The sequence below is a fragment of the Spermophilus citellus genome, assembly GCF_964194105.1.
Source record: "Spermophilus citellus genome assembly, chromosome: 3".
NCBI classification, from domain to species: domain Eukaryota; kingdom Metazoa; phylum Chordata; class Mammalia; order Rodentia; family Sciuridae; genus Spermophilus; species Spermophilus citellus.
Window position 1 is genome coordinate 6,601,660 of NC_138184.1, and position 25,826 is coordinate 6,627,485.

The 25,826-nt window shown below is 38.6% G+C and overlaps 3 protein-coding genes and 1 pseudogene across 4 annotated transcripts in view; 3 read left to right on the forward strand and 1 right to left on the reverse strand.

Annotated features, from left to right (window-relative positions):
• The window catches only part of LOC308645936 (olfactory receptor 7E24-like), a gene marked incomplete at both ends in the record, with an annotated part of 109,833 nt that overhangs the window by 27,144 nt on the left and 56,863 nt on the right, over nucleotides 1-25,826 (forward strand). The window lies entirely within an intron of this gene.
• On the reverse strand, nucleotides 3,961-4,884 carry LOC308645932 (olfactory receptor 7E24-like; annotated as a pseudogene). Its single transcript has one exon. The product of its transcript is annotated as an olfactory receptor 7E24-like (transcript).
• LOC308645783 (olfactory receptor 7E24-like) lies at nucleotides 10,961-11,863 on the forward strand (the record flags this gene model as incomplete). Its single annotated transcript, XM_081288194.1, has 1 exon — nucleotides 10,961-11,863. The coding sequence occupies one exon, from the start codon at nucleotides 10,961-10,963 to the stop codon at nucleotides 11,861-11,863; it is 903 nt and encodes a 300-aa protein (XP_081144320.1).
• Nucleotides 22,205-25,826, forward strand: part of LOC308645973 (olfactory receptor 7E24-like) — a gene marked incomplete at its 3' end in the record, with an annotated part of 45,136 nt that continues 41,514 nt past the window's right edge. Inside the window, exon 1 of the mRNA XM_081288421.1 lies at nucleotides 22,205-22,261. Within this exon, the coding sequence (XP_081144547.1) occupies nucleotides 22,232-22,261 (30 nt within the window). The 5' untranslated portion in view covers nucleotides 22,205-22,231. The remainder of the gene's footprint in view (nucleotides 22,262-25,826) is intronic.

Consider the following 25,826-nt stretch of genomic DNA (forward strand, 5'->3'; position numbering starts at 1 on the left):
GTCACCTTTCTCAAACACACAAGCAAGGTCAACAGCGAAATTCCAAGGCAAGTCCATTTAACATGGGGTACCTGGCAAGGAAATTTCGATGCGTCATTCCTACTTGGCAATGGCCCTCAGCAAAAATAGCTAGAGGTTTTTTTTCTCTCAGGACTTCTTAGATAAGTGTAGTTTTATAGATGGTGTAGGACTCCAAGAAAAATGGGAAATATTGTACATATGGATGAAAAATGTCTTCATGCTTTCTTGTAAGATGTGAGTAATTTTTTACTCCATGGTATACAAATATAGATGTGCCAATAATTGCTATCATTTTGTTATGTTTTGAGATACAGATGAATGTTATTCATTTTATGTGCTTAACCTGGTCAAGATATTGTTGTATAAACATAAAAATACACCTGTCTGTAAAAAATGCAGTTGTTTGTCAGATATCCAGGGTTAAGGCACACTGGAGTCCAAATAATTTATTGGAATTGCTTCCTTCTTGGAATACAGGATAATGATATATCTCCTTAAGGATTCTTGCCATGTTCACACATTTGCTAGAAAATCCTAAGGGACTACAAGCAAAAATCATTAAAAATGAACATGTTGAAAGGTTCAGAGTAAAGTACCAAGTTCTGGCCCACACAACTAAAAAATTCAGAAGCTAATATTAAAATTCAGATTTTCTGTCTGCGAAGCCATTTGTGAATCTCTTAGTATGAGAACAAAAGTTTAAAATTATCAATCTGTTTCAATACACTAAACACACTGTCTTGATCAATATATTTAACTACATTCTCTCAAGCATGCTCTTAGTTAAGTATTTGTTCCTCACCCATAGACACTTGAAGAAGTTAAACAGAGTGAGTTTTGTATCATACTCAAAATCACACTATTAATATAAAGATACATTGAAACTCATGGAATGCTCAATTTTCAAAATGGACTTATAAGCTGATAAGATGAATATCTTTCAATAGGAAGCACTTTGCCTGGTCTTCAACAAAATTATCTACAATAATGGCAAAGGCTTGGTCCATAAGCACTGTGGCATTTAACCTGCTCTTGAGTGTTAGAGAGGAGCTGGAGCAAAGTCTAGAAGATGGAGAAATATGGCAGCCAAGGTTCTCCAGGAATCAGTTCCTCACAGACACCCATTTGAGCAGCTACTTACACACCAAGGTGCTCTCACTGGAGCTGGGGATATCAGGTGAGAACACAGGACCATTTGGGGCATAGTACAACTCTTAGCTCCCAATGGTCTTCAATATTGAGCTGATTTTTGGATAGTTAATGATATTTAATTGCTACACTTTTCTATTCCCTGTATTTGCTCATTCAATCATGGATTGCCACAGCATTCTTAGCTTAACTTCCTCACATATTTCCTGTACTCTTTTCCCATCATTAGATTTGTGTTTTCAGCTCTTTCTTGAACATTTTAATGTAGATGTTTCCTGGTTGCAATTTTTCTCATGTGTAATGTAAGATTTACGTGAACAGTGATCAGTTGCAATCTTGTTTATTCTGTCCATGGAGTTTCCTCAGTGAAAACTCTCTGTGCTATGGAAGTGAGCTTTATTTATCCTTTACTTACATGAAGAATTTGTAGTATATACATAACTGGATTGCATGTGGACGAAAAGATATAGTTACCAGATACCTTCTTACCCATGAGTGGATAAATTATAGAGTTTCTATGAGAAAAATTAAATGGCAGGTACAGAGTACATATAGGGATGGAAGAATCAGTGTTGAGACATTTGTCATGATTAGGCCATAGCAAAGTGTTTTCCTGTTGATGACATGTCATCGTGGGTGGTAGGGTAACATACCAAGGTTACTGGAAAGAATTTACAGGGTATGGAAAATATTTTGTTTTGATTTCATTCTGCCTCCTATAATGATTATTCTGAAGAAAAAGAGAACTCAGAACTACTGGCATTCTTCTTTGAATATTTGGTTGAGAAAATTGTGCCTTCATTACCTTAAACTTTGTTTTTATATAAAAGATCAACATCTATTTTTCATTCTGTAACTCTAAAATTTGGGGGAAAATAATTGCCTCAAAATATTTTATAATAAAAATAAAACCTTACACATGTCTTTTCTCAGAAGTTTATGGAGTACAAAGTCAAGCAGTTTGGTGAGGTATGGACATATTAGATATACATTTATAAAAATACCTTCAAGATTTTTTGTTAGTTAGTGTAGAATTTAGCAGAATCTTGATGAGCTGCAAGTACCCAGATATTTGGTCACACATTATTCTGGGTATGTGGGTTTGAAAGGGTTTAATATTTATTAGTTGAGATTAACATTTGAATTGATAGATTGATTAAAGCAGATTGCCCTTTTGTATGTTTTCTGTTGTGTTAAGAATTGTAATGCAAAAAAAAGAGTTCATGAATAATGGCATAATTTGGTGTGAATATACTTTATATACAGAGTTATGAAAAATAGTGCTGTATATGGGTAATAATGAGTGTAATGCATTCCACTATTGTTATGTATTAAAAATAAATAAATAAAAATACAATAAATAAATACTGGAGGTTGGAAAACTTGTGATGGAAAAAACATCTATTTGGTTTGCAATTTGGGAATCTGAAATTAAAAAAACAACAACAACATGGTGCCAGCTCTAATGAGGGTCTCATGATAAATGGGTTTATTATGGTGTTAATATGTGTGAGAGGAAGAAAACACAGGAAAAGGGAGGAAGAGAGGGAAGAACGAATTTTGTTCTTTTAAGAAAAATATATAATACCACCTCTGAAACCTCACTCACATGGACACCAGGAAAGAGGTACATACATTTAAAATCAGCTTTATTTCTTTATCACATTTTTTTAAAATTGCAATTTCACAAAATTCACAATAAACCTTTGCCTCTGTGTTACAATTTATAATTCAGTTTCCTGTAAAAATACTAACAAATCTAAATATGGAGAGAGAGGGAAAAGGGCCTAGTGACATATACTGTATTTTCAAGGTAGTAAAATTAGTGACCGTGGTGAAACTTGTGGTGATCACCGAGAAGTGATTCCAAGAGTCCCCAGTCAGCCTGAGGATACAACTACAGAAGGGTGGGGCTGGAGGAGAGAGTCACTCCCTTAAACCAGTGCATGACAAGCTCCGTGGGGTTGATGGGCATGTGTTGAAGGAAGAGATTCCAGGGAAACCACCTTGCCTGGTGCTCCAGTAGGCACATTTCTAACTTACCCTTGTGAGCTTGATCCCTTTAGGAGCCAGCATACGAACCTTCTATGAAGGTTCTTCTGAACATTTAGTGAGTCAGATCCATATAAATGAGAATCCACAGACGTGAGACCTGATCAAAAACATTTTTAACTTCTCAGGTGATTACAATGAAAGCCAAACTGGAAATCCAGTGATCTGGCCCTGAGATGTGCATGCCTCAATAGATATCTTAGATGCAATTTTATACACAATTTTATACAATTTTATATGTGTGTGTGTGTGTGTGTGTGTGTGTGTGTGTGTGTGTGTGTATGTTGTTCATGGGCCTTTTATTTTATTCATTTATTTATATGTGGTACTAAGAATCAAACCCAATGCCTCACAAATCTCATAAATGCCAGTCAAATGTTCTACCACTGAGCCCCAGCCCCAGCCACTTAGGTACACTTTTTAAAGAAAATTCACAAGAACTGTAAAGAACACCAATTTTAACTGTGTGAAAATAGAGTTTAGCATTTCACCTGGAGTCCAGGGTATTGCTGAGAAGGAACAAGTGTTGCCAAATTTGATGTTAACAATGAAAAGGGATCCAAGGAAAATCGTGAAATTGAATTAAAGACACCCCAATAAACCAGTATTCAGACATGAAATATGAAGTCAGCACCAACTAAGAAAACACAAAAATAGTGATTCCACATTAAAGCATCTGAAGTCCTAGATGTTTGAGTTTCTAATCAATTCTAAGAAAAGATGGAACACATAATGAGATTAGAGAGTCCTGCTGTGCAGCCTCCACAGGGCACTTTTGATGTCCCTGTTCCTCAGGCTGTAGATGAAGGGGTTCAGCAGGGGGGTGACCACAGTGTACATCACTGAGGCCACCACCACATATTTCTTGGGGGAGGATGACACAGCTGAAAGAATGTACCCAGCAAAGCCTGATCTACAAAATAGGCAAACAACTGAGAGGTGAGAGTCACAGGTGGAGAAGGTTTTGTACTTCCCACCTAAGGAAGGGATCCTCAGGATGGAGCATACAATTTTATAGTAAGAGAAAAGGATCCCTGAGACAGCAAAAAATCCAAAGAGGCCATCAGTAAAATATATGACTATAGTACTAGTTATTGTATTAGTGCAAGAAAGATTAAATAGTTGAGATGGTTCACAGAAGAAATTAGCAATTTCCACATCCCCGAAGCATGTGAATTGTAAAGCAATCAAATTGTGTAGCTGGGAGTCCAAAAGACTAACCAGAAAAGGCAGAAAAACTAAGAAGCCACAGAGGTGAGGGTTCATGATGATGGCATATTGCAGGGGGTGACAGATGGCCACATACGGGTCATAGGCCATTACAGTTAGAAGCAGATCATTCGTACATCCAAAAACTGTAAATAGACACATCTGTGTCAGGCAGCCCACATAGGAGATGACTCTGCTGTGAGTTTGGATGTTCACCAGCATCTTTGGGACCGTGGTGGAGATGAAGCAGATGTCAGCCAAGGACAGGTTGGAGAGGAAGAAGGACATGGGGGTGTGGGGGTGGGGGTCAGAGCTGACAGCCAGGATGATGAGCAGGTACCTGTGACCAGGTACATGGACAGGAACAGGCCAAAGATGATGGGCTGTAAGTCTGGTCCTCTGATAGTCTCATAGATGAAATTCTGAGACACATATTAGATTTTGTTCTTCCATGTTCCTTGTACATCTTTGGGAAAAAAATGATTGAAGAGGAAATAAAGTTACTCAGAATTCTATATATTTTGAATTTGCCTTTGAAATTCATAATTTGTTAGCAACAGTTGTAATGAAGCCAGGCTTCTTAGAACTCTTTGATTATTGGTTTCTGTGTTGTTCACCTCCTGTGGTACAGACCTGCTTTAGCAATGCTCAACTGAACAGTTTTCAAAGACAAATAATATTTGAGATAAAATATACATATATCAGTAAAATAAAACCTACTCTTTTAAGAAAAAGAGATAACAAAATTCATCTCCATAAAAATATTCTTAATAAGGAAAATTAAGAAGCATTCTGACAGTCCTCAAAAGAAGAAATACAAATGGCCAAAATAGATATGAAAACACATTCAATATTTCTACCAATCAGGGAAATGCAAAAAAAAAAACTACATTGAAATTTCACCTCATTCCATTTAGAATGGCAGTTATCAACAGTATACAAAATAATAAATGCTGGCAAGAATGTGAGGGAAAATGTTCCCTTATATATTGTTGTTTGGATTGCAAATTAGTATAACCACAGTGAAAAGTGGTGGAGCAGTTCCTCAAAAGAGTAGGAATGAGGCTCGGGATATAGCTCAGTGGTAGATTGCTTGCTAATATATACAAAGCCTAGGGTTCAATATCCAGCACCTCAAAAAAAAGTCTAAGAATGGAATCATCATATGACCTGCTCTCCTACTCCTTGGGATTCATCCAAAATATATCATATCAACATACTACAATGATAGGGCCACATCCATGTTTATAGCACTGCAATGCATGGTAGCCAGTATATGGAACCATCTGTACATCACTAAATGATTGGGTTAAGAAATTGTGGTACAGGATGGGCTCGATGGAGCAGATCTGTAAACTCAACATCTTGGGAGACTGAGGCAGGAAGATCAGAAGAGCAAAGCCAGCGTCACCAACTTATTGGGGCCCTAAGCCACATAGTGTGACCCTGTCTCAAAATAAAAAATAAAACTGGCCCTGATTAAGCACCCTGAGCTCAATACCTGGTATCACTGGTACCAGAAGGCAACGAAAAGAAAATACAAGAAAAGAAAATGGGGTATATATACACAATAAAGTTTTCCTCTGCCATAAAACAGAATGAAGTAATGGCATTTGATGGCAAATGGATGGAAGTAGAGTACATAATGCTAAGTGAAATAAACTGGCCTCAGGAAGTCAAGGGTATATCATATGAAAAAAACTAGAGCAAAATAAGGGGGTGGGGGAGAGAGATCCTACGAAAACACACAACACACACACACACACACACACACACAAATGCAGAATGTCATGAGGGAGTACATTTTCTCCCCCTTCCTTCTCTGCCCTGGTGTTCTTCACAGGACCACCCACCATATACTAAAACCTCTCTAACAATGAGCCAAAATAAATATTCCTTCCTTTGAAACTTTTAAATTTTTCTCCTTAGGTATTTTGCCAGAGGAACACAAAGATCACACATTCAGAGTTAATCATATATGCATACATATATCTATTTTCAGAATTTTTCTGTAGCCTGATATCTAATTCCTCATCAGGTTTCATAGTAGGATGGAGCTACCCAGGATCAGGGAAAGGAGGAATGGGAAGATTTTGAATTAAGTGCAATCTTTCAGTTCAGGAGGATAAAAAATTTCTTGTGGACAAGGGTGTGAATGATTGCACCACAATGTGAATGTAAGAACATCATTGAACTGTGCATTTGAAAATGTTGAAAAACATGCTTTGGTATATATCACCATAACTAGCAATGGAAATGAAATGAAAATGGTTATTTCAAAAAGTAAACCAAGATATAAAAATAAACCAGACCCAGCAAGAGTAAAACTGCATATTCTCTCTCTCATATTTAGAAATTGAAAAAAAAAATTGACCTGAATGTAGAATAGCGATTACTAGGAAATGGGAAGAGTGCCCAGGCACAAGGAGCAGAGAACTCGGGTTGGATGGGGATCAATGTGTGCTGGATACATGGAGGGAAATACCATGCTGAACCCTAATAATGTGTAGGTTAATAGGTGTTAATAAAAATGACATGAAATAAGTAAATTTTGCAATAAGTTTCTAGCTAAGTAGAAGAAGAGAAAATACTCTTTAGGGGACATTCATTTCCTCCACTTGTTATTCCTCTGCTAATGTTATCAAGTCCTTAGAGATTTGAAGAATGTGAGTCAACTTGGCTAATTATGAGCTCTGTTCACCGAGGCTCCAAGGACACATAATAGTCAGCACTGGTCTTTGGCCTCCAGCTCTCCAGCTTGATGGCTCAGCACAGTGGACACATACATGCTTCTCCTCCCTCCGGGACTCTCTGAATTGGGAATTTTCTACCTCACAATATATTCATCTCATTCCTGAGAACTGAGACCGTTCTCAACTAAAGATCTGGCAAAGGGGAAGCACCAGATCTTCGGCCCTTGGTCATGACCCAGCAGAGGCCCAGTGCTGCCCAGTAAGTGCTGAGGGAGATGATGAATGGAAGTGGGGAAGCATAGATTCCTCATAGGGACAAGCATGCAGTGCGTGTAGCCAGAGGAGAGGACACTAAGGTGACAGTTCAGCTCTGAGGATGTGCAGTCTCTGTTCTTAGTGGTGGTGAGATCTCAGAGACCTTATTTAATACTCTCCACAATGGTTCTACTTCCCATAGACCACTCACCTGTTATAGGAGACAACAGGTCCCTCCCACTCTTCTATAAGCACTCCAAAGGATGAGGAAGGGGATGATAGGAACAAGTAGGAGGAAGACACCCACCATAACATTATGAAGCTTTCCTGAGAGCTTTCTAAACCCCAGGCATTAGTTCTGTGTTCTATGTGGCTTGTTTATAAGCGATCTGCCTAGCATTTCCTTTGTTATAAGTGCCTATTATGATGATTTTACATAAAAAGAAAGAGATAGCATTTTTAGCAACTTGCATGAGGCTTTTAGGTAGGAAAGAGTGAGGTCTGTCTTCATCAGCCTGTCTGATGACAGACACAGGACATCTTGCTCTGCAAACCCTGGCAGGGTGTCCCCTTGACAACTCAAACATCCTTTTGCTAGATCACAGGGCAAAGCTGTGGGTGACACCAGCCAGACACAGTGGGAAGGACAGCCGCAGACCATGGGCAAAGGTCGCAGGAAGAGTAGAGAAGTGATAATTCAGTCTAGACCTGACACTTGGCCTGGTCCACAGGATCCTTTCAGCTGTCCACATCCTTTTGAGAACTTTTACTCAACCCACTCAACCTCAAAGAGACATAAAGTCAGGACTGGATTCCATTCTTATTTAGAAGGCTAGAAACAGCTAGGGAAAAAAACAAGGCTTCCCATATTTATGTGATTGCAATCTTGATATGTCTTCTTTGATTTTCTGATAGCTGGAAATCAATGAAAAATTCAGTGCATCAGACCTGGAGACGAAAATTTAAAATTTCCCTCATGGACATGCGTGTTTATTTCTGAAACACAGTGCAGGTTGTTACTATCCCAACCTCAGCATTGACACCAGTGTGATCTCTGGTGGAGACAACTGAAATGGCCATGGATGACATAGATGCTCTTTCTGTTATCAGTAGAGAGTGAGAACATGAATGAGAGAAATTCAGATATTATTTTCACTAACAATGATGAGGTTGATATTTATACCAATGAATTAAAATATCATTTGATCAGAAGTAACTTTTCTCCTATTACTATAACAGGACTTTTCATTTTTCTCCTACTATAAATACATATTGTGTATTTGAAGAGGATGACTAATTCATTTCTAATTGCCCAGTGTTTATATCTTGGAGGCCCAGAAGAGGCATCAGAAGCAAATATCTCTTTAAATATTGAAGATAAATTTTGGGTCCACAAATCCTGGCCATAATCAGTGTGGCTTCATTAAACTTGTTTTCCTGTCTGTAATTTGAGCCCTTTCAGGAATATCTCATAGAGCTACAGTCAAGGTGGCATAACTCTTGTTTGCATTTATGTCATAGACATATGGACCCTATAATCCTCTAAGCACATCTATATAAACAGTAATTCAAAATAACTTAAAAGACACAGAAAAGGCAGCAGGTGAATCTTATAGTTTGGAATGAGACAAATTATAGAGTTTCATGTTGTTCCAGACTTTAGTGGTCTTTAGCAAATATTCGTATTGCTCAACAACTCACTGTTCCATAACATCAAATTCTGTACTTTTTAAAAATGTAACTGCAATGATTTTTAAAAAGTAACTCCAATTATTTTATTCTGCATCAAACTTCACTCATAAGGTAAAAAAGAAGTCGTTCTAGTAAAACCTTTGTTAGGTAGATAATTTTTACCCCCATTTTACAGAGGAGGCATTTTTACCTTATTTTCTGTACTTTTCTCTTTTGTATTTTCCACCATGGAATCACAGTATGAGCTGACAGTAATAATGTACCCAGGTTATCTTCATGCAGCTAAAGTTAAAGAGCTGCAGTTCATGTCAGCAGGATTAACATTAAACCTATTAACTAGGCACAAGGAGGTCCAACTTGCAATTTACATTTACCTCATAGGGCTCTAGGCTTGATGCTGAAGTCTTCAAATGAAAATTAAAGGATTTTGGCCAGTCACAAGAATGGGATCCTAATTGGAATAAGTTATACTCCATGTATATATGTCAAAATACACTCTACTGCCGGGCACAGTGACCCATGCCTGTAATCCCAGCAGCTTGGGGGGCTGAGACAGGAGGACTGTGAGTTCAAAGCCAGCCTCAGCAATTTAGCAAGAACCCAAGCAACTCAGTGAGACCATGTCTACAAATAAAATACAAACTAGGGTTGGGGAGGTGGTTTAGTGGTCAAGTACCCCTGAGTTCATTCCCCTGTACCCAACACCCCCCAAAATACACACTACTGTCATGTATATCTAAAAAGAACAAATAAACAAAAGAATTATGATTAGAACAACAACAAAGCAGAACTAGCAGGCCAGAGTACGGACTTGAAGGGGAAAAAAGAACTCATGGAGATGGCTTCCAACAAAATATGTTACTGAGATAGCATGTCATTGGACAAAAAAATCTGCTAAATAATTTTAAACATTTTTAAAGAATTTCCTAATATCACTTTGGATGACAGATGTAGTGTGCATTAGCACCACATTTGTTGTTAGTGATGTCATATATTTTGCATATTTAATAAAACCATACGCTTCAAAATTTGAAGTTCTTCAGAAGGCTAGCAGTTACATAATAATAGTTTTTGTGTGTGGAACTGGGTATCCATCCCACAGACTCATGCGTGTGAGAAAGGAGATCAGCCATTGAGCTACATCCCCAGATTTTTAAAAATTTTATTTTAAAACAGGAGTTCATTAAGTTTACCCAGATTGTCCTCAACCTTGAGATCCGACTGACTCAGCTTCCTGAGTACCTGGGATTACAGGTGTGACCAACTGCTCCTGTTTGTTAGATAGTTTTTAAAAGACAAACAAAAGTTGAGTGGGGTCTATATTCACAAAGGGAGAAAATCATGAAACATGAGAACCGTGAAAAATTTCATTTTAATCTGTTACATAGGATTTTTTTTTACTATAAACTGTCAAATTTAATTTAGTGTTCAAATAAGCTCTAGCACAGTGCTTATAAATATTCTAAAGAAGGAAGGCTATGCCATTGTCTTAGAATAAAATTCGGTATATTTGACAGCTCCTTAATTTCCTCTAATGCATTGAAATTTTTTTAAATGGGAAGGATGTTCCTTAATCTTTACTGTCCTTGAAGAGAATGCAGTAGTCTGCGGTGATCATGGACTTGATAGGTGTCAAGTTCTTGTTGTAACATTGCTCATTTAAGTGTCACCAAAGGATGAGTTTTTTGAAGACATTTATGCAAGAATTCTGGGATTGGTTTTGTCATACTGAGAAAAAGTACTGAAGGTCTATTGAATTTGGGTGTGAACATCTTACTTGTGCTGGGTACCTGGTTTTTAGTTACCTTATTCTAAGCCTTCTATTCCCAAAAAGGTGTGTAAGCACTATCGAACTACAGAATCAAACGCGTGTCTCTGAATTCCAACTCATGAGATTCTCAGAGGATCCAGACCTGCAGCCCATCCTCTTTGGACTGTTCCTGTCCATGTACCTGGTCACAGTGCTTGGGAACCTGCTCATCATCCTGGCCGTCAGCTCTGACTCCCACCTCCACACCCCCATGTACTTCTTCCTCTCCAACCTGTCCTTGGCTGACATTGGCTTCATCTCCACTACGATCCCAAAGATGCTCGTGAACATCCAAACTCACAGCAGAGCCATCTCCTATGTGGGCTGCCTGACACAGATGTCTCTTTTTGCCCTTTTTGTCTGTATGGATGACATGCTTCTGACTGTGATGGCCTATGACCGGTTTGTGGCCATCTGTCACCCCCTGCAGTATTCAGTCATCATGAGCCCTCGCCTCTGTGGCTTCTTAGTTTTGGTGTCTTTTTTATGCAGCATTTTGGACTCCCAGATGCACAACTCGATTGTGTTACAAATTACCAACCTTAAGGCTGTGGAAATTTTGAATTTCTTCTGTCACCCTTCTCAATTTATTAATCTTGCCTGTTCTGATACCTTCACCAATATCATAGTTATTTATATTTTTGGTGCCATCTTTGGTATTCTTCCCATCTCAGGGATTCTTTTCTCTTACTCTAATATTGTTTCCTCCATTCTGAGGATCCCATCCTCAGGGGGGAAGCACAAAGCCTTTTCCACCTGTGGCTCTCACCTGGCAGTTGTCTGTTTGTTTTATGGAACAGGCCTTGGAGTGTACTTTGGTTCAGCTGTGTCACATTCTCCCAGAAGCAGTGCAGTGGCTTCAGTGATGTTCACTGTGGTCAGCCCCATGCTGAACCCCTTCATCTATAGCCTGAGGAACAGGGACATGAGAAGAGCCCTGAGGAGGCTGTACAGCATAACTGCCTATTCCCAGGAACTGTAGCATCCACTTGAAATGCACAGTGGAGAAGTTCGCCAAACGAAACTGTCAGAGCTGCCGTCCACCCTGTTATTTTGCAGTTTCTGTACTTTAATTCTTCATCATGGTAGAATGGAATTGGAAACTGATTAGATGGAGAAATAAAGACATTTTTGAATGTGCACAAAATTTTAGTCTCAGAAGAGAGGAAGTTAGGGAAATGCATGATGATAATGATTCCAAAGCAAAACAAATATAGTGTCACAGCATGGTGCACTAAAAATTGGTTAAAGAGGTATTTTTTCATTCATTTTTTTACCATGATAAGGGATGAAAATAAAATGCAAATAGTACTTTAAAAATTAAAGACATGAAGTAAGTAAATATTTGTAGCAAAATTCAGAATATTCAAGGTGTGGAATAAGCCAAGATGTCCCTAAAAACATGAATGGATAAAGAAAATGTGATATATATATATATATATATATATATATATATACACACACATTTGCACATTATATATATATACACATTTGCACATGCATATGGTGATATATGTGTGTGTGTGTGTGTGTATATATATATATATATATATATATATATATAATGCATATATATGTACACTCACAATGGGGTATATTCACTCTTATAGAATAATGAAATTATGTGATTTGCAGGAAAATAAGTGGAACTAGATAGTAATATTTCAAACAAAATAATTCAGACACAGAAAGATGCGTATTGTAGGTTCTCTTTCATATGTGGAAACAATAGGGCAAAAGATTAAGAAAGAATTTCATGAATGTAGAAGGAAAAGCATTAGCATAGATGAACAGAAGCAGGAAGAGCAAATAATCAAGGATAAAGGGAGATGCTGAGAACAGCATGGACCAAATTATGTTGTTGGCATTAAGATATGAAACTGTGTAATTAATATGAACCAGTAAACAAAGAAAGAATGAAACAAAAGAGCACACTGGATTCTTGCTTAGTACTAGAAGAGCCAAAACTCTCTGTGGATATTTATTTCCCTTCTTTCTCCTCCACTATTATTAGGATATTCCTAGAGTCTGAGATCACAGGGAACTTGGTGGCTTATTATGAGCTCTGTGCATGGAGCTTCCAAGGGCTTATAATGGTCAATCTTCAGTCTGGTGGTTCAAGTCCACTGGACCATGCATCTGTCTTCTTCTCCCATGATGGGCTGCATTAGAAGTCTCCTAACACTCACTGTATTCACCTGTCTTAAGGACAGAACCTAAGGTGACTTTAGGCACTGGGAGAAGGGATTGGTGTTTATTCTTAGTCCTTGGCCATGATTTGGCAGAGGCTCAGTGGGATTCAGAAAGTGCTGAGGGAGAGCATTTGTGGGGGATGGACTATTCAAACTTTCGTTTCCCTTCATCAGGAGAAAATATTATTTGGCAGATTTAAACCATGTGGAATGTGAACATTTTGCAATTTGTTGTGGAAATGTCATTGAGAAGTTTGTTTCCCTCTCACACTGGATCTGCTGCCCTTAAATCTCATCCTTGATAGTGGAATTTGTGTCCTTCTACCTTGTTCTGTGAGCACTTCAAAAGGTTTGTGATGGTGATGATAAGGATGAGGAGGGTGGACAGCAACCATGACATTGTGACGCCTTATTCATGGCTTCTCAATACCAGGTGTGGTGTTGCTGGTGCTGTATTTGCCTAGTTACAACGATTGTACATAAAAGAGAGGGGAGGGGTATATTAAGTAAGCTAGATAGGAAGAAAAGACTGAAAACATGCTTGAAATGTGGTTCTTGAATAGAGACTCCCGGTACGTCCTCCACATGAAAACCCAGACAGCCATCTCTTCCCTGCCCCACCCCCACAAGGGACCCCTTGCTCACTGAGGTTTTGAGGATCCTGAGAGAGGACAGAGTGCTGGCTAGTATTTGTGGCCTCTGCTGTGGGTAGGATGCCTACTTATGACATGCAAAGATGACTTAAGGGGTAGAGGCACAATAATCCAACACACATCTGTCCACTTGCCCCAATCCAAGAAAGCTGTGTGTTCTCTTCGCCCATCTCTATTCTTGTAAGTGGAGCATTGAAACTGTAAAGGAGATGCAAGTCACATGCTGATTCCATTCCTGCTCAGGATCTGCATATGGTCAAATCCTGTGCCTGAGACCTCCCTGTGTCTGAGACCTCAGAACCTCTTCTCAAATCCATCTAATGGTTGACAAGCAAAATATGTTGGGTGCATTGAATCCAGAGAATGACAATTTAATATGAGCCCTGCTGGCTGCACTTATTCCTCTAAGACACATGGAAAGCTGTTAGTATCTCTAAGATTCAGCACTATCGTTTATTTGATTTGTAATTGATACAGCTGCATTGGTAACACATGGAACAGATAGTAGGTATACATTTAAATTGTGTTAGGAATATAAAAAAATAAGGGCACAATAAGAAATATTACTAGTTATGATAGGACTAATGAGTATATTATTGGACTTAAATATCCTGTGACCTCAAGTTATGGCTCCCCTAGTTCCCTAGTATCGCATTTCATTTTGGCCCTTATGAAGTAATACTAAATATTTAGAAAGGAATGAGGAGCCTGTCGTTTCAGGCTACCCAGAGCTTATACTTGGTTAGAAGAGACATCCAAGATGAAAATCTATTAAAATTCTGTGAGACTCTTCCATGGTTCAAGGAAACAGAGCATGAGGTACAGGTACCCCATCTATCACCATCCATGCCTGTGTCTTCTTCCTTTCCATCTGAAAGGACCAGAAATAAGGTAAAACAGTACTTTCTTGCATCTCTATCATGTTTAGAAGGAACCTATTATTTTTCAAAATTACATATAACATTCAGTTATATGTAATTACAGAAGAAATTTCATAAGTATGAAAAAAAAGATGAGGCAGGTGCTTGGGTTCTGAAACACTGGATGTAGAGTTGAATGTATCACAAGGAATTCCCCTTTCCTATCTAACTATAATGCACCAATTACAAAAAGGCAAATAATAAGAAGGAACGCCAGGCTGGGGCTGTAGCTCAGTGGTAGAGCACTTGCCTCGCATGTGTGATGCCCTGGGTTCGTTCCTCAGCACCACATAAAAAAATAAACAAAATAAAAATAAAGATATTGTGTCCATCTACAACTAAAAAAAGTTAGAAAAAAAATTAAAAAGGAAGACCATTAATGGAGAGGAAGAGGGAGTGTGAGAAGTAAGAGGTAGGAGAATGGAATTTTTGAGGATTGAGATGTAGCAAATTATGATGTATAGATATTTATGAATATATCAAAATGAACTCAACTGTTATGTAGGACCACAGTACACTAACAAGAATATTAAAAAGGAAAGTCAAGATCCAAGTATTCTCCTTCACATGCCATAGCTAGAAAGAAATACAGAACAAAACAGGGATTTCATGAAGCTTACAAGGAGAAGAGTGCTGTAGAGAAAGGAGATTAAAAGGGATGGAGAAAGGATGGAAAGGAAAATTATTGGGGACTGAAGTGGGGCAAATTATAATATATGCATAAACCTGCTATAGCTTGTTATGTACTTAAAACTGCATGAAATATTTCAAAGGCATACTTCACATTCTAGTAGTTATACTCACTCACTGATGTAGTGTATTAATAATGCCACCTATGTGGTTGACAATGTCATATATCAGGTGCATTTAAATCATTTTGTTTTCAAACATTGATGTCTACAAATGCCAGGAAAAGGACTTACATATTAAATGATGCTTAAGAGGCACAAACAAAATGTGAGTGATCACTTACAGCCACAAACAAGGTAATTAGAAAACTCAATGATATAAAAAACATATAAAAGAAACAAAAAATTCTCACTTCAGATTTGTGGCAACAACAATGATTTCTGATCATGAACTATCAATAGATTGCATGTTTAGGTAATGCAGTCCTCATCCTTATAGGTTCCTGATGAATATTCCAACCAAGGAAAATGAACTGTTTTCTTAGTAAAATGAGGGTATTTTGCTGCTTTAGATGCCTTTAACAGGGTAATGAAATTATTTTATGTGTTCTCTTATTTTCAAAAGGCTGCTTTTCCATAGGATCATGGAATCGTTGCCTCTAATACTTTTAGCTTTCTAACATTGTTTAGATGATGTCTCTAGACTAGAAATTATTCAAGAAATAATGCTAAGAACTTTGTGTTTATCACAATGAGAAACAATATTGAAGGTGTTTTGCAGGTTGGAAGAGACATCCACAGTAAATCTGTAGACAGGAAAACCATGCCTCCTTGCTCATATTATTTTTTTTTAAATTTTCTTAATTTGTTTTAATTAGTTATACATGACAGTAGAATGCATTTATGCACTCTGATATATCATACATAGATGAGATATAATTTCTCACTTTACTGAGTGTACATGTTGCAGAATCATATTGGTCATGCAGCCACATATATACATACAGTAATAATGTCTGTTTCATTCTACTATCTTTCCTATCCCCACATCCCCTCTTCTTCCCTCCCATCACTTCCCTCTACCTAATCAAAGGTAACACTATTTTCCTAGTGCCCCCAGCCGTATTGTGAATTAGCATCCACATATTAGAGGAAACATTTGGCCTTTGGTTTTGTTGGATTGGCTTATTGTGCTTAGCATGATATTCTTCAACTCCAACCGTTTACTGGCAAATGTCATAGTTGTACTCTTCTTTAAAGCTGAGTAATATTCCAGGCTTTAATTGCTCCTAATGTTTCAGATTCAAACAGTCATCTCCCTGTCATGCAGGGTTTAGGAATGTGGGGTGATCAAATAGATCAAAGTCTCAAATTGGAAATTCAAATACCTCTGGAAATGCTATTGACCATAGCTGCAGAGCAAGGTGAATGTAATCCATACATATTGATAGTGCACTTAAAATAGTAAAAATGGTAATTAATGTTGGATAGATCCATAATAATAAATGAAAATATAATAAATGAAAAAAAAGAGAGAGAGATAAGTGTCACAGTAGAATGGGTAGAGAATAGTGATGGGAGGGGAGGAAAGGGGCGGGGGATAGGGAGGGCAGCAGAATACAACTGACACTAGGATTTCTGTATGTATACACATGGATGTATAACCAATGTGATCCTGCAATTTGTACATGTGGAAAAATGAGAATTCATACCCTATTTGAATCAAATGTGTGATATGTCAAGATCATTGTATTGTCTTGAGCAACTAATAAAAAAATTAAAAAAATAAATGAAAATATAATTGAATCTTAGAAAAGGGACAAACCCAGTGCAAAATAGACAGAGAATCCTCCTGAGTAAAGAACGAGCCCAAAACTTTGCTGGGCCTTCACTTTCTCTTCATTTTTCCTCTGTTAATATTAAAAAGTCCCTAGAGGTTTGGATGACCTACACCAATTAGGTTAATTGGGACTTGTGCGTGTTGAACCTCCAAGGTCACATATTAAATAATGAGCCTGTTCCTGGAGCCTTCAGCTTGAGGTTTTCTGCCCAGTGGGCCCCAGGCCTCTGTGTCCTCCTCCCTTGGATGTCTGCATGGGGACGCTCATATCCGACACTGTGTTTACACCCAGGCTGAGGACAGAGCCCGAGCCTTCAGTGTATTTACCACTAAGTAATAAACAGAACAGGGCACTCCCAATCTGAATAATGTGTGATGAGGGTATAAAATCATGATGAAATGCACTTAGGATTAGTAATGATAAAGTTATATTTATCCATAACCATTTAGCTAAAATATCCTTTTATTTTAAGTTGCTGTTTTCCTATTTCTGTAACATAACTTGTTATTTTGACCTTATATAAGATCAAGGCTCTGGGGATATAGCTCAGTTGGTTGAGTGTTTGGCTTGTATGCACAAGGCCCTGGGTTCAATTCCAAGCACCACACACACAGAAAATGATCATGCTGTGTGTTTAGAGAGGAATGCTTAATCTCCTTTCATTCCTGATTCTCCAGAGTTTAAACCTTGTTTGGCACAAAGGAGGCTTCAAATTTTTAAAATATTTCTGTTATTCATTGGATGGACTCCTTTTGGGGCACAGAGCTTGTCTATAATCAGTGTTCCCTGAACACACATGGTACCTCCTCTCTGCACTTGTATCCCTTTCAGGAATGTCAAAACAAACAGTACCCAAGAGATGACAGCTCTTGCTTGTGTTTGTTTGTTTGAATATCCACATTATTAGGTTATTTATTCAGCAACAATGACAGAGATACCCAAAAAGAAAGAGGAATAAAGAAAAGTAGGCAAGTAACTGTTTTTTTCACATATTACAGACTCAGCTTATTTGTACTAAATAATATACCCACAATTTCTATAGTTTTACATAGCAAGCTAATAGATTAAGAAACTTGAACATTAAAGAAGAGTACCGATTGAGCTCACATCTGTTTTCATGTGTAAATAAACTCTGGTGATGCCATATAAAAAAAAAAAAGAAACTTGAACATAAAATGTTGTAAGCAACACCAAAGATCAATCTGAAATTAAGATAAAACCATTCCCAACAGTCTCATAAGACAAAGAGGAACTAGGTTATGTATTGACATGATTTTTGTTTTAGATTATCTGTTTCCCACCACAAACTAAAGCCCGCAAATCTTTCATGGATCATGAAAATGTAGTAGAGTATCATAGACTGCAAACAGAATTCCTTTTAATTGATTTTAAACGTATATGTTCAACATTAAAATTATACATATTAGTGGGATAACATGATGCTTTGAAACGTGTACTCACTGCATAATTTTTAAATCAGGTTAAACATCTCTCTGCTGAAAAATATATCATTTCTTTTTTTAAAATTTTAAAATTTTTATTTTTTAAAGAGAGAGAGAAGAGAGAGAAAGAGAGAGAGAGAGAGAGAGAGAGAGAGAGAGAATTTTTAATATTTATTTTTTAGTTTTCGGCGGACACAACATCTTTGTTGGTATGTGGTGCTGAGGATCGAACCCGGGCCGCACGCATGCCAGGCGAGTGCGCTACCGCTTGAGCCACATCCTCAGCCCTCATTTCTTCATAGTAACAATTTTTCAAATTACCTTTTTAAAATGTTTAGTACAATATTGTCACCTCTAGTCACCTTACTACTGCATTCATTTAAAATAATGAAATAAAATAGGAACTATTAGGGCAGAGTACACAGTTCATGTATATAAGCGCATACATCTGCACAAAATGTATGTGTTTAGAATGTGTTTCTTACATTTTACCAGGGACCAAGAAAAAAGTGTTGTAAGGCCATGGGGCCACTGTACATTAACCCTTTTCCCTTACAATAGTAGGAAAAGAATTCAAATAATAAAAATTTGATTTTTTTCTCCATGATTTGGATATCAATCTCTTCATCTGCAAGATTAAATCTAAGAAGGAACTATTATGACATAAACTGCAAATTATAGTCATACTATCTCAGACTCAAGAATCCACTGAATCAAACAGAATCTAGAAATAGCTATTCAAATAATATATTCTTACTTCATTCTTTTGTTAAATACTGACTGAGCATTTCTGTATACCAAGCCCTGCCCTAGGTGCCTGGGACACAGGAGTAAAACAGCCCAAGATCTCTGCCCTAGTGAAGCTTGGGCTAAAAGAGACAGAAGATAAGTCCAATATTGTGTGTGTGGGGGGGCACTCTGAATGACCATGCCTTCCAGTCCTGAAGCAGGAGGCTCTGACCAATCACTGCATTTTATGGTGACTTGGGCGTTATCCCAGCTGGGATAGCAAGGCCTGTTCAGGTGTAGGTGTCACCTGCAGGGGTTGGGCTGCACTTCCCTGGTCCTTTGTCATCCTCTGTCTTGCCTCATTTGAATGGCTTCTTCCCAATAAAAGGGTTCAGCCCCTGCTCCTTTCTCTCTGAGCACGTACCACTAAGGTCAGAGGAGCTGTCACAGGACCCAAAGTAAAAGGTGTGTCTGTGTGGTCATTTCATGCAGCCCAGTTCACCTGGAGTGGCCCTGAGTGTTTAGTCACGGGAAGTGACAATATTGTGCAGTATGCTTGAATGCATTGAAGAGTTATTGGTGAAAAGGAGGAAAGAAGTGAGGGGACTTGGGGGACTGGACACGGTGTGGTGTATTTTGAAGGCAGGTTGCTTCCTCTGTGGAAACTTTCAAGGAAAAATGAAATGAAAAATTCAACCACATAATTTTTACATGCAATAATAGCATAACAGAAATACTGAAATGTTTAATCTTGTATATGACGTATTAAATATTTAGCAAGTAATTCTTATGTTTAGGCTGACATATATTTTGGAGTCACATCATTTCAGTATTTTCTAGCTTTTCACAAATGTTTTCAATAAACATTATTTTCATCAGATGGAATTGTTGACATGAGAAAAACAATACAATGTTTAGTAAGATCCAGTTGTGTCTAACATGCTTCAGATGTGGAAGATGTGGTTGCTTTTGTCGCCATTTGCATTAAGCAGTATGCACCCAGGGAGGTGGAGAAGTGTGCACACATTCCCGAATATTTGCAAGTCAGTGAGCCAGGACTGAAATGTCCATGTGCTGAATCCCATCTCAGGGTGCTGTACCCTCTACTGAAAAAAAAAAAAAGTGAAAATATTGCCCATATAAGAAAATATTATTCCCTATTCGAGATGATGATTCCTAAGTCAATAATCACATCATGATTAGAACCAAATACATGTCATCTGTATATCTTTTACTTTACATGTTCATAGTCATTGACTGTATTTGACGATAGCTGACTTTTATTGAGACACCAAACACAGCTAATCATAAAATGAAGCATGCATCAATTATTGGAATTAAAGTACCTCAATGCACATATTACATGGAAGTTTTCATTTCTGTGATAAGGAGAGAAAAAGGATTCCAAAATTTTTTTTTCACAGTAAACACTAGTTAAATGCTGTTCCTCCCTGAGCATATGTTACGCATCATCTAAATCATTTGATGTAGCTTCATGGACTTCACAGAGATACTTCAATCCACAGGACTATGTGAATTAGTCCATTTCAGGAGCATAGGACTTCTATTGTGTAATATTTAGATAATTCTAGGGACTTTTTAGGTAAGTCTTAAAGAAAACTGCTTAAGGATATACACATCAGTACTGACATGTACATATCAAATAATAAATATACCTGCATTGGGCTGGGAGTCTAGCTCAGTGGGAGATACTTGCTAAGCATGTCCAAGGCTATGGCTTCTACCACTAGTGGTAAAAAAAATAAGTAAACACAATTGTAAAATGCATCTACTCAATCATAAGAGCTATTCTTTTGGGAGATAATGTGAGTATTAGAATGGATTCCTACAGAGAAATTAAGAAGTAAAATATCATAGGTAAAAATTCATATTTCTCTAAATTATCAGGTCTGAAATGCATATTGCTAAATGTTGCTTTTAAATATGATTAAATTGGCTGCCATCCAATGACAGGATGTCTTGATATTTTAAAATATTTACAGATAAACATGTTGATAGAGGAGATTGCAATATAATGAAGATTAACACTGTAAGTTAAGAAGCTAAGAAATTATTGTCTCCACTTTAGACATGAGTAAATGGCCAAAGAGTATTTCCACTAATTCTCTCTTTGAATTTTTTTCTGAATCATATCAGGGTGTTTCCTCCAAAATAATAACCCAGAAAGGCTTTCAAATAGCTGAGGTAAGAGAATTGCATCCAAGTACAGAGAGTATTGATCTGAAAGTCTTTTAAATGGTGTAAAAAGGGAGGGACTCACACAGGTTTGGGGTTTTCCCTGGTTCTATAGTCCTCAGCCATACATGGGAGTGTTTAAGTTCAGAGAAAAAAGGCATTGTTATTTGCAAGATAAGAGGAAATTGAGGCAAAGAACTTCTTCACTAGATAATTTATGAGAATTGCAAGGGACTGATACCAATAATTTGCATAAACCATAGAACTCCAAAGCAGATCCCAGCATTTCATTTCTGTTTCACCAGTGACATGTGAAGGGGACACAAAGGACAAGTTTGTGTTCTCTGATGACAGTGCTTATGTGTGTTTGGTTGAACACAATCAAACTGTGGGAGCCACCAACGCTAAGGGTAACAATTCGATATTAAATATTTGTTCACATACAAACAAGCAAATTTTAAGTGGGGATGTCAACCTCAAGGAAGGGAGAATCTGAGAATTCAAGAAGCTGAAAAATCTCCTGGGCGATAACGTTTTTTGATATAAACGGACAACTTTAAGTAAGTAATCAGCAAATACAATCCTAGCTCATACACAGTGTTTAAAATAATTGAAATCAAAGGATTGGTATCATTGTTTGAGTATTTGATATCTACTTGTTCACTTTTCCAACCTTATTTTCTTTTTCAATAGTTGCCCAAGCAGAATAGAAGCACAAAACCTATCACGTGTCTCAGAATTCTATCTCATGGGACTGTCAGAGGATCCAGACCTGCAGCCCCTCCTCTTTGGACTGCTCCTGTCCATGTACCTGGTCACAGTGCTTGGGAACTTGCTCATTATCCTGGCTGTCAGCTCTGACTCTCACCTCCACACCCCCATGTACTTCTTCCTCTCCAACCTGTCCTTGGTTGACATTGGCTTCATCTCCACCACGATCCCAAAGATGCTCGTGAACATCCAAACTCACAGCAGAGCCATCTCCTATGTGGGCTGCCTGACTCAGATGTCCTTTTTTTTCTCATTTTTGGATGTATGGATGCTATGCTTCTGACCGTGATGGCCTCTGACAGGTTTGTGGCCATCTGTAAGCCCCTATATTACCATGTCATCATGAACCCTCGTCTGTGTGGCCTGTTAGTTTTGGTATCTTTCTTCTTTGGCCTTTTGGAATCCCAACTGCACGATTTGGTTGTATTACACTTTCTCTACTCCAAGAGTGTAGAAATTGCTAATTTCTTCTGTGACCCCTCTCACATTTTTAGTCTTTCCTGTTCTGATCCCCTTACCAAAAATATAATCATGTGCTTGGTTGGTGCCATCTATGGTGTTCTTACTCTCTCAGGGATCTTTTTCTCTTATTATAAAGGTTTTTCTCCATCCTGAGGATCCCGTCCTCAGGTGGGAGGTACAAAGCCTTCTCCACCTGTGGGTCTCACCTGGCAGTTGTTGGCTTGTTTTATGGAACAGGCAGTGCAGTGTACTTTTCTTCAGAAGAGTCATCTGTCACCAGGAAGGGTGCAGTGGCCTCCGTGGTGTACACTGTGGTCACCCCCATGCTGAACCCCTTCATCTACAGCCCGAGGAACAGGGACATTAGAGGTGCCCTGGGGAAGCTGGGCAGGAGAACAGTGTGATCTCAGGTCCTGCGGCATCTGTTTGGAATGTATTCTGGAAATCAGCAAAACTGTACATCTAGATGTTAGATCCTGCCTCCTTGATCACACTGTTTTGTAGATTAATGATGTCTTTATGATGGTGCTTCACAGTGAAATGGAAGACGACAGAAGACACAGTGTTTTGTTTGTTTTGTTTTGTTTTAGGTGGGTACACACTTTAGTTAGGAAGATAGAAATTCTGAGAGAATGTAATCAGTGCCTGTGAATAGTGCATTTAACCGTGTGAAAAGTGGTTACGTGCTGTTATTGTCTGACCACTATATTTTGAACATAAAAGTGGATGTATCTTGAGGGGAAAAAATAAATTAAAATAAAAACAGTCAATAGCATATACAAGATTTCTGGTGAGTACGGACAGACTCCAAATATATTGTAGACATTCATTTTCTCTTCTTCTTCCTCCACTATTGTAAGAAATCCTTTGAGACTGGGATATTGTTGACCTATGGGACTAATTCTGATTTCTATGCTTTGAGCCTCATGGTCCTCTGATGCTTAATAGAGAACCTTTCCTACAGTCCTGGGTCTTAAATCTCCATTCCAGGGTGCTCACATCTGTGTCATTTCACCCCTGGCTTTCTCTGTCAGCAAGCTCCCGTCCGTCCCTGACCAATGTCATTGATAGGATGGAGGCTGAGTCTTCCCTGAGCACCAGTCATGGGATGGATTTCAAAACCATACTCTGTGTTCATGAACCAGCAGAGAAGCAGCACAACTCATTGAGAGAAAGGACGTCTCACTCCTGTTTCTCATCATGGAGACTGACATGACAGTTTGGGCATTGATATGGGAAAAGACCCACCTGCAGGTTTCAGCTGAGTTCTGTGAACCATGACGGGTCCTGGGAATCCCATTCATGTTTCCCTCTCCTCTCACACTGTTTCTCCCCACCCCTCAGTTATCCATGAAACCAGAGCCTGGCTTCCAACAAAGTGTTCCCCATGCAGAACAAAGAATTATTATGAAAGTGATTCTGAGGACAAAGAGGAGAGTGTCTGTACCCATGAAGTCACGAGCTGATCTTGAGGGATTCCTAAATGCCAGTGTCTGAGATGTGTGTTCTGTGGTCACTCATGTCATTTCATCCACATAAACTGCCCCCTATTTAAGCTCCTAGGTTGCTATTATTTTCCAGAAAAGAAAAGAACACAACATTTTATGTTCATAATACCAGGTTGCTTGGTAGAAAAGAAGCCAGAGCTGTTTGCATGATCCTTCTGTGATTGATGTAGTCCTCTTGCAGCTTGACAGGAGAACCCTGGACAGTTTCCTGCTTCACCAGACAACAAGCAATGCAACTACATATCTCCACAGAGAAAGCCCTTTCCTGATGATATTTTTGGGATAACTGATACAACATAGAGAGAGAAGTGTTTGGCACCTTCTGGATCAACTCCAGGAAGGATTCAGAGAGATGCCAGGCTAGTCTCACAGAAGGAGAAAATACACACTCATCAGCCCGGGTCTCTCTCTCCTGCTCCAGGACATCCTCCCAGCCATCCATGACCTCTTGTTATAGCCAGGCTTCTCCATCTCAAAAGAAGACCTTAATATCACAATTTTATACCATTGCTATTCAAAGTTGGCTGGAATTGAGAAATGTTCTTTAGACTGCCTGTGATTTAGTACTTTGGACCTTGGCTTCTACTTTTCAATGATAGAAAGCAATGAAAAATTTAGCATATGAAATGTATGGCCTACTTTGTTTTGAATGACCTTCTGTAATATGAGCAGGTTGTTAGTATACATGAGTTGCGACTTTTGAATCTGAGTTGATTTTTTCCTTGGTACAGCTGCATAGGTAGAAATTAAACATAAATGGGTACTCTCTATATGAGTAATAAGTGATATATGTGTAGAATGAGCACAAAATAGAATTTAGATATTATTATTGGGTTGAAGTATAAAATTAAACTTCATTCTGTTCAACTAAACTGTCCTGTGGTTTGAAGTTATTCATTCCCTATCTCTGTAATGGCACAGAGCGCTCTGTCCTTACTTATGTACATGCTGTGTGTTTGTGTCGCGACCCCTTGCCCGCAAGGAAGACGCAACAACAGGAATCTTCTTTCAGCCGTTTATTCAGGTCCTTGATATTTCTTCTTCTTCCTCTCGGATGCCTCTCCCAGCCTTAATAAAGCATCTCAAGCCCCAATGCGTAGCTGCCACGTGGAGCTTTCTCATAGGGTGTTAAAAAACCATGCGCCAACTCTCCCAAATAAGGAGTTGTTTGTTACAGACCACAGCGGAGCCAGCGCCATCTTGTAATGATGACCACAGTCCGCAGAAACGGCTCACCACAGTTCCCCCTTTTGTTTTCCAAAAACAATACAGGCGAGAGTAGAGGTCCTATCCCACTGTGCAGAAGTGGCTGCATAGTATGGCTCAGCCCCAAGGAGGGCCCTTCCCCAGATCTGAAGCCATATCAGCCGACGCCTTTTTTCGTGGGACGGGGCGTGGACGCGTCTAACCCGCATGCAATAGGACATGCTCTCCTTGAGGTCCACTTCAAGGATCACTCAAGTGCAGTGCCTTGCCTCGCATCCTGTATCGTGATGATGGTGGACGAAGGGGGATGGCTGAGGCTGAACTGTGGCTGTATAGAAATACGACGACAAACAAGTTGGCAACACCCTAAAAGAAAGGCACGGGTCTTAAGGCGAT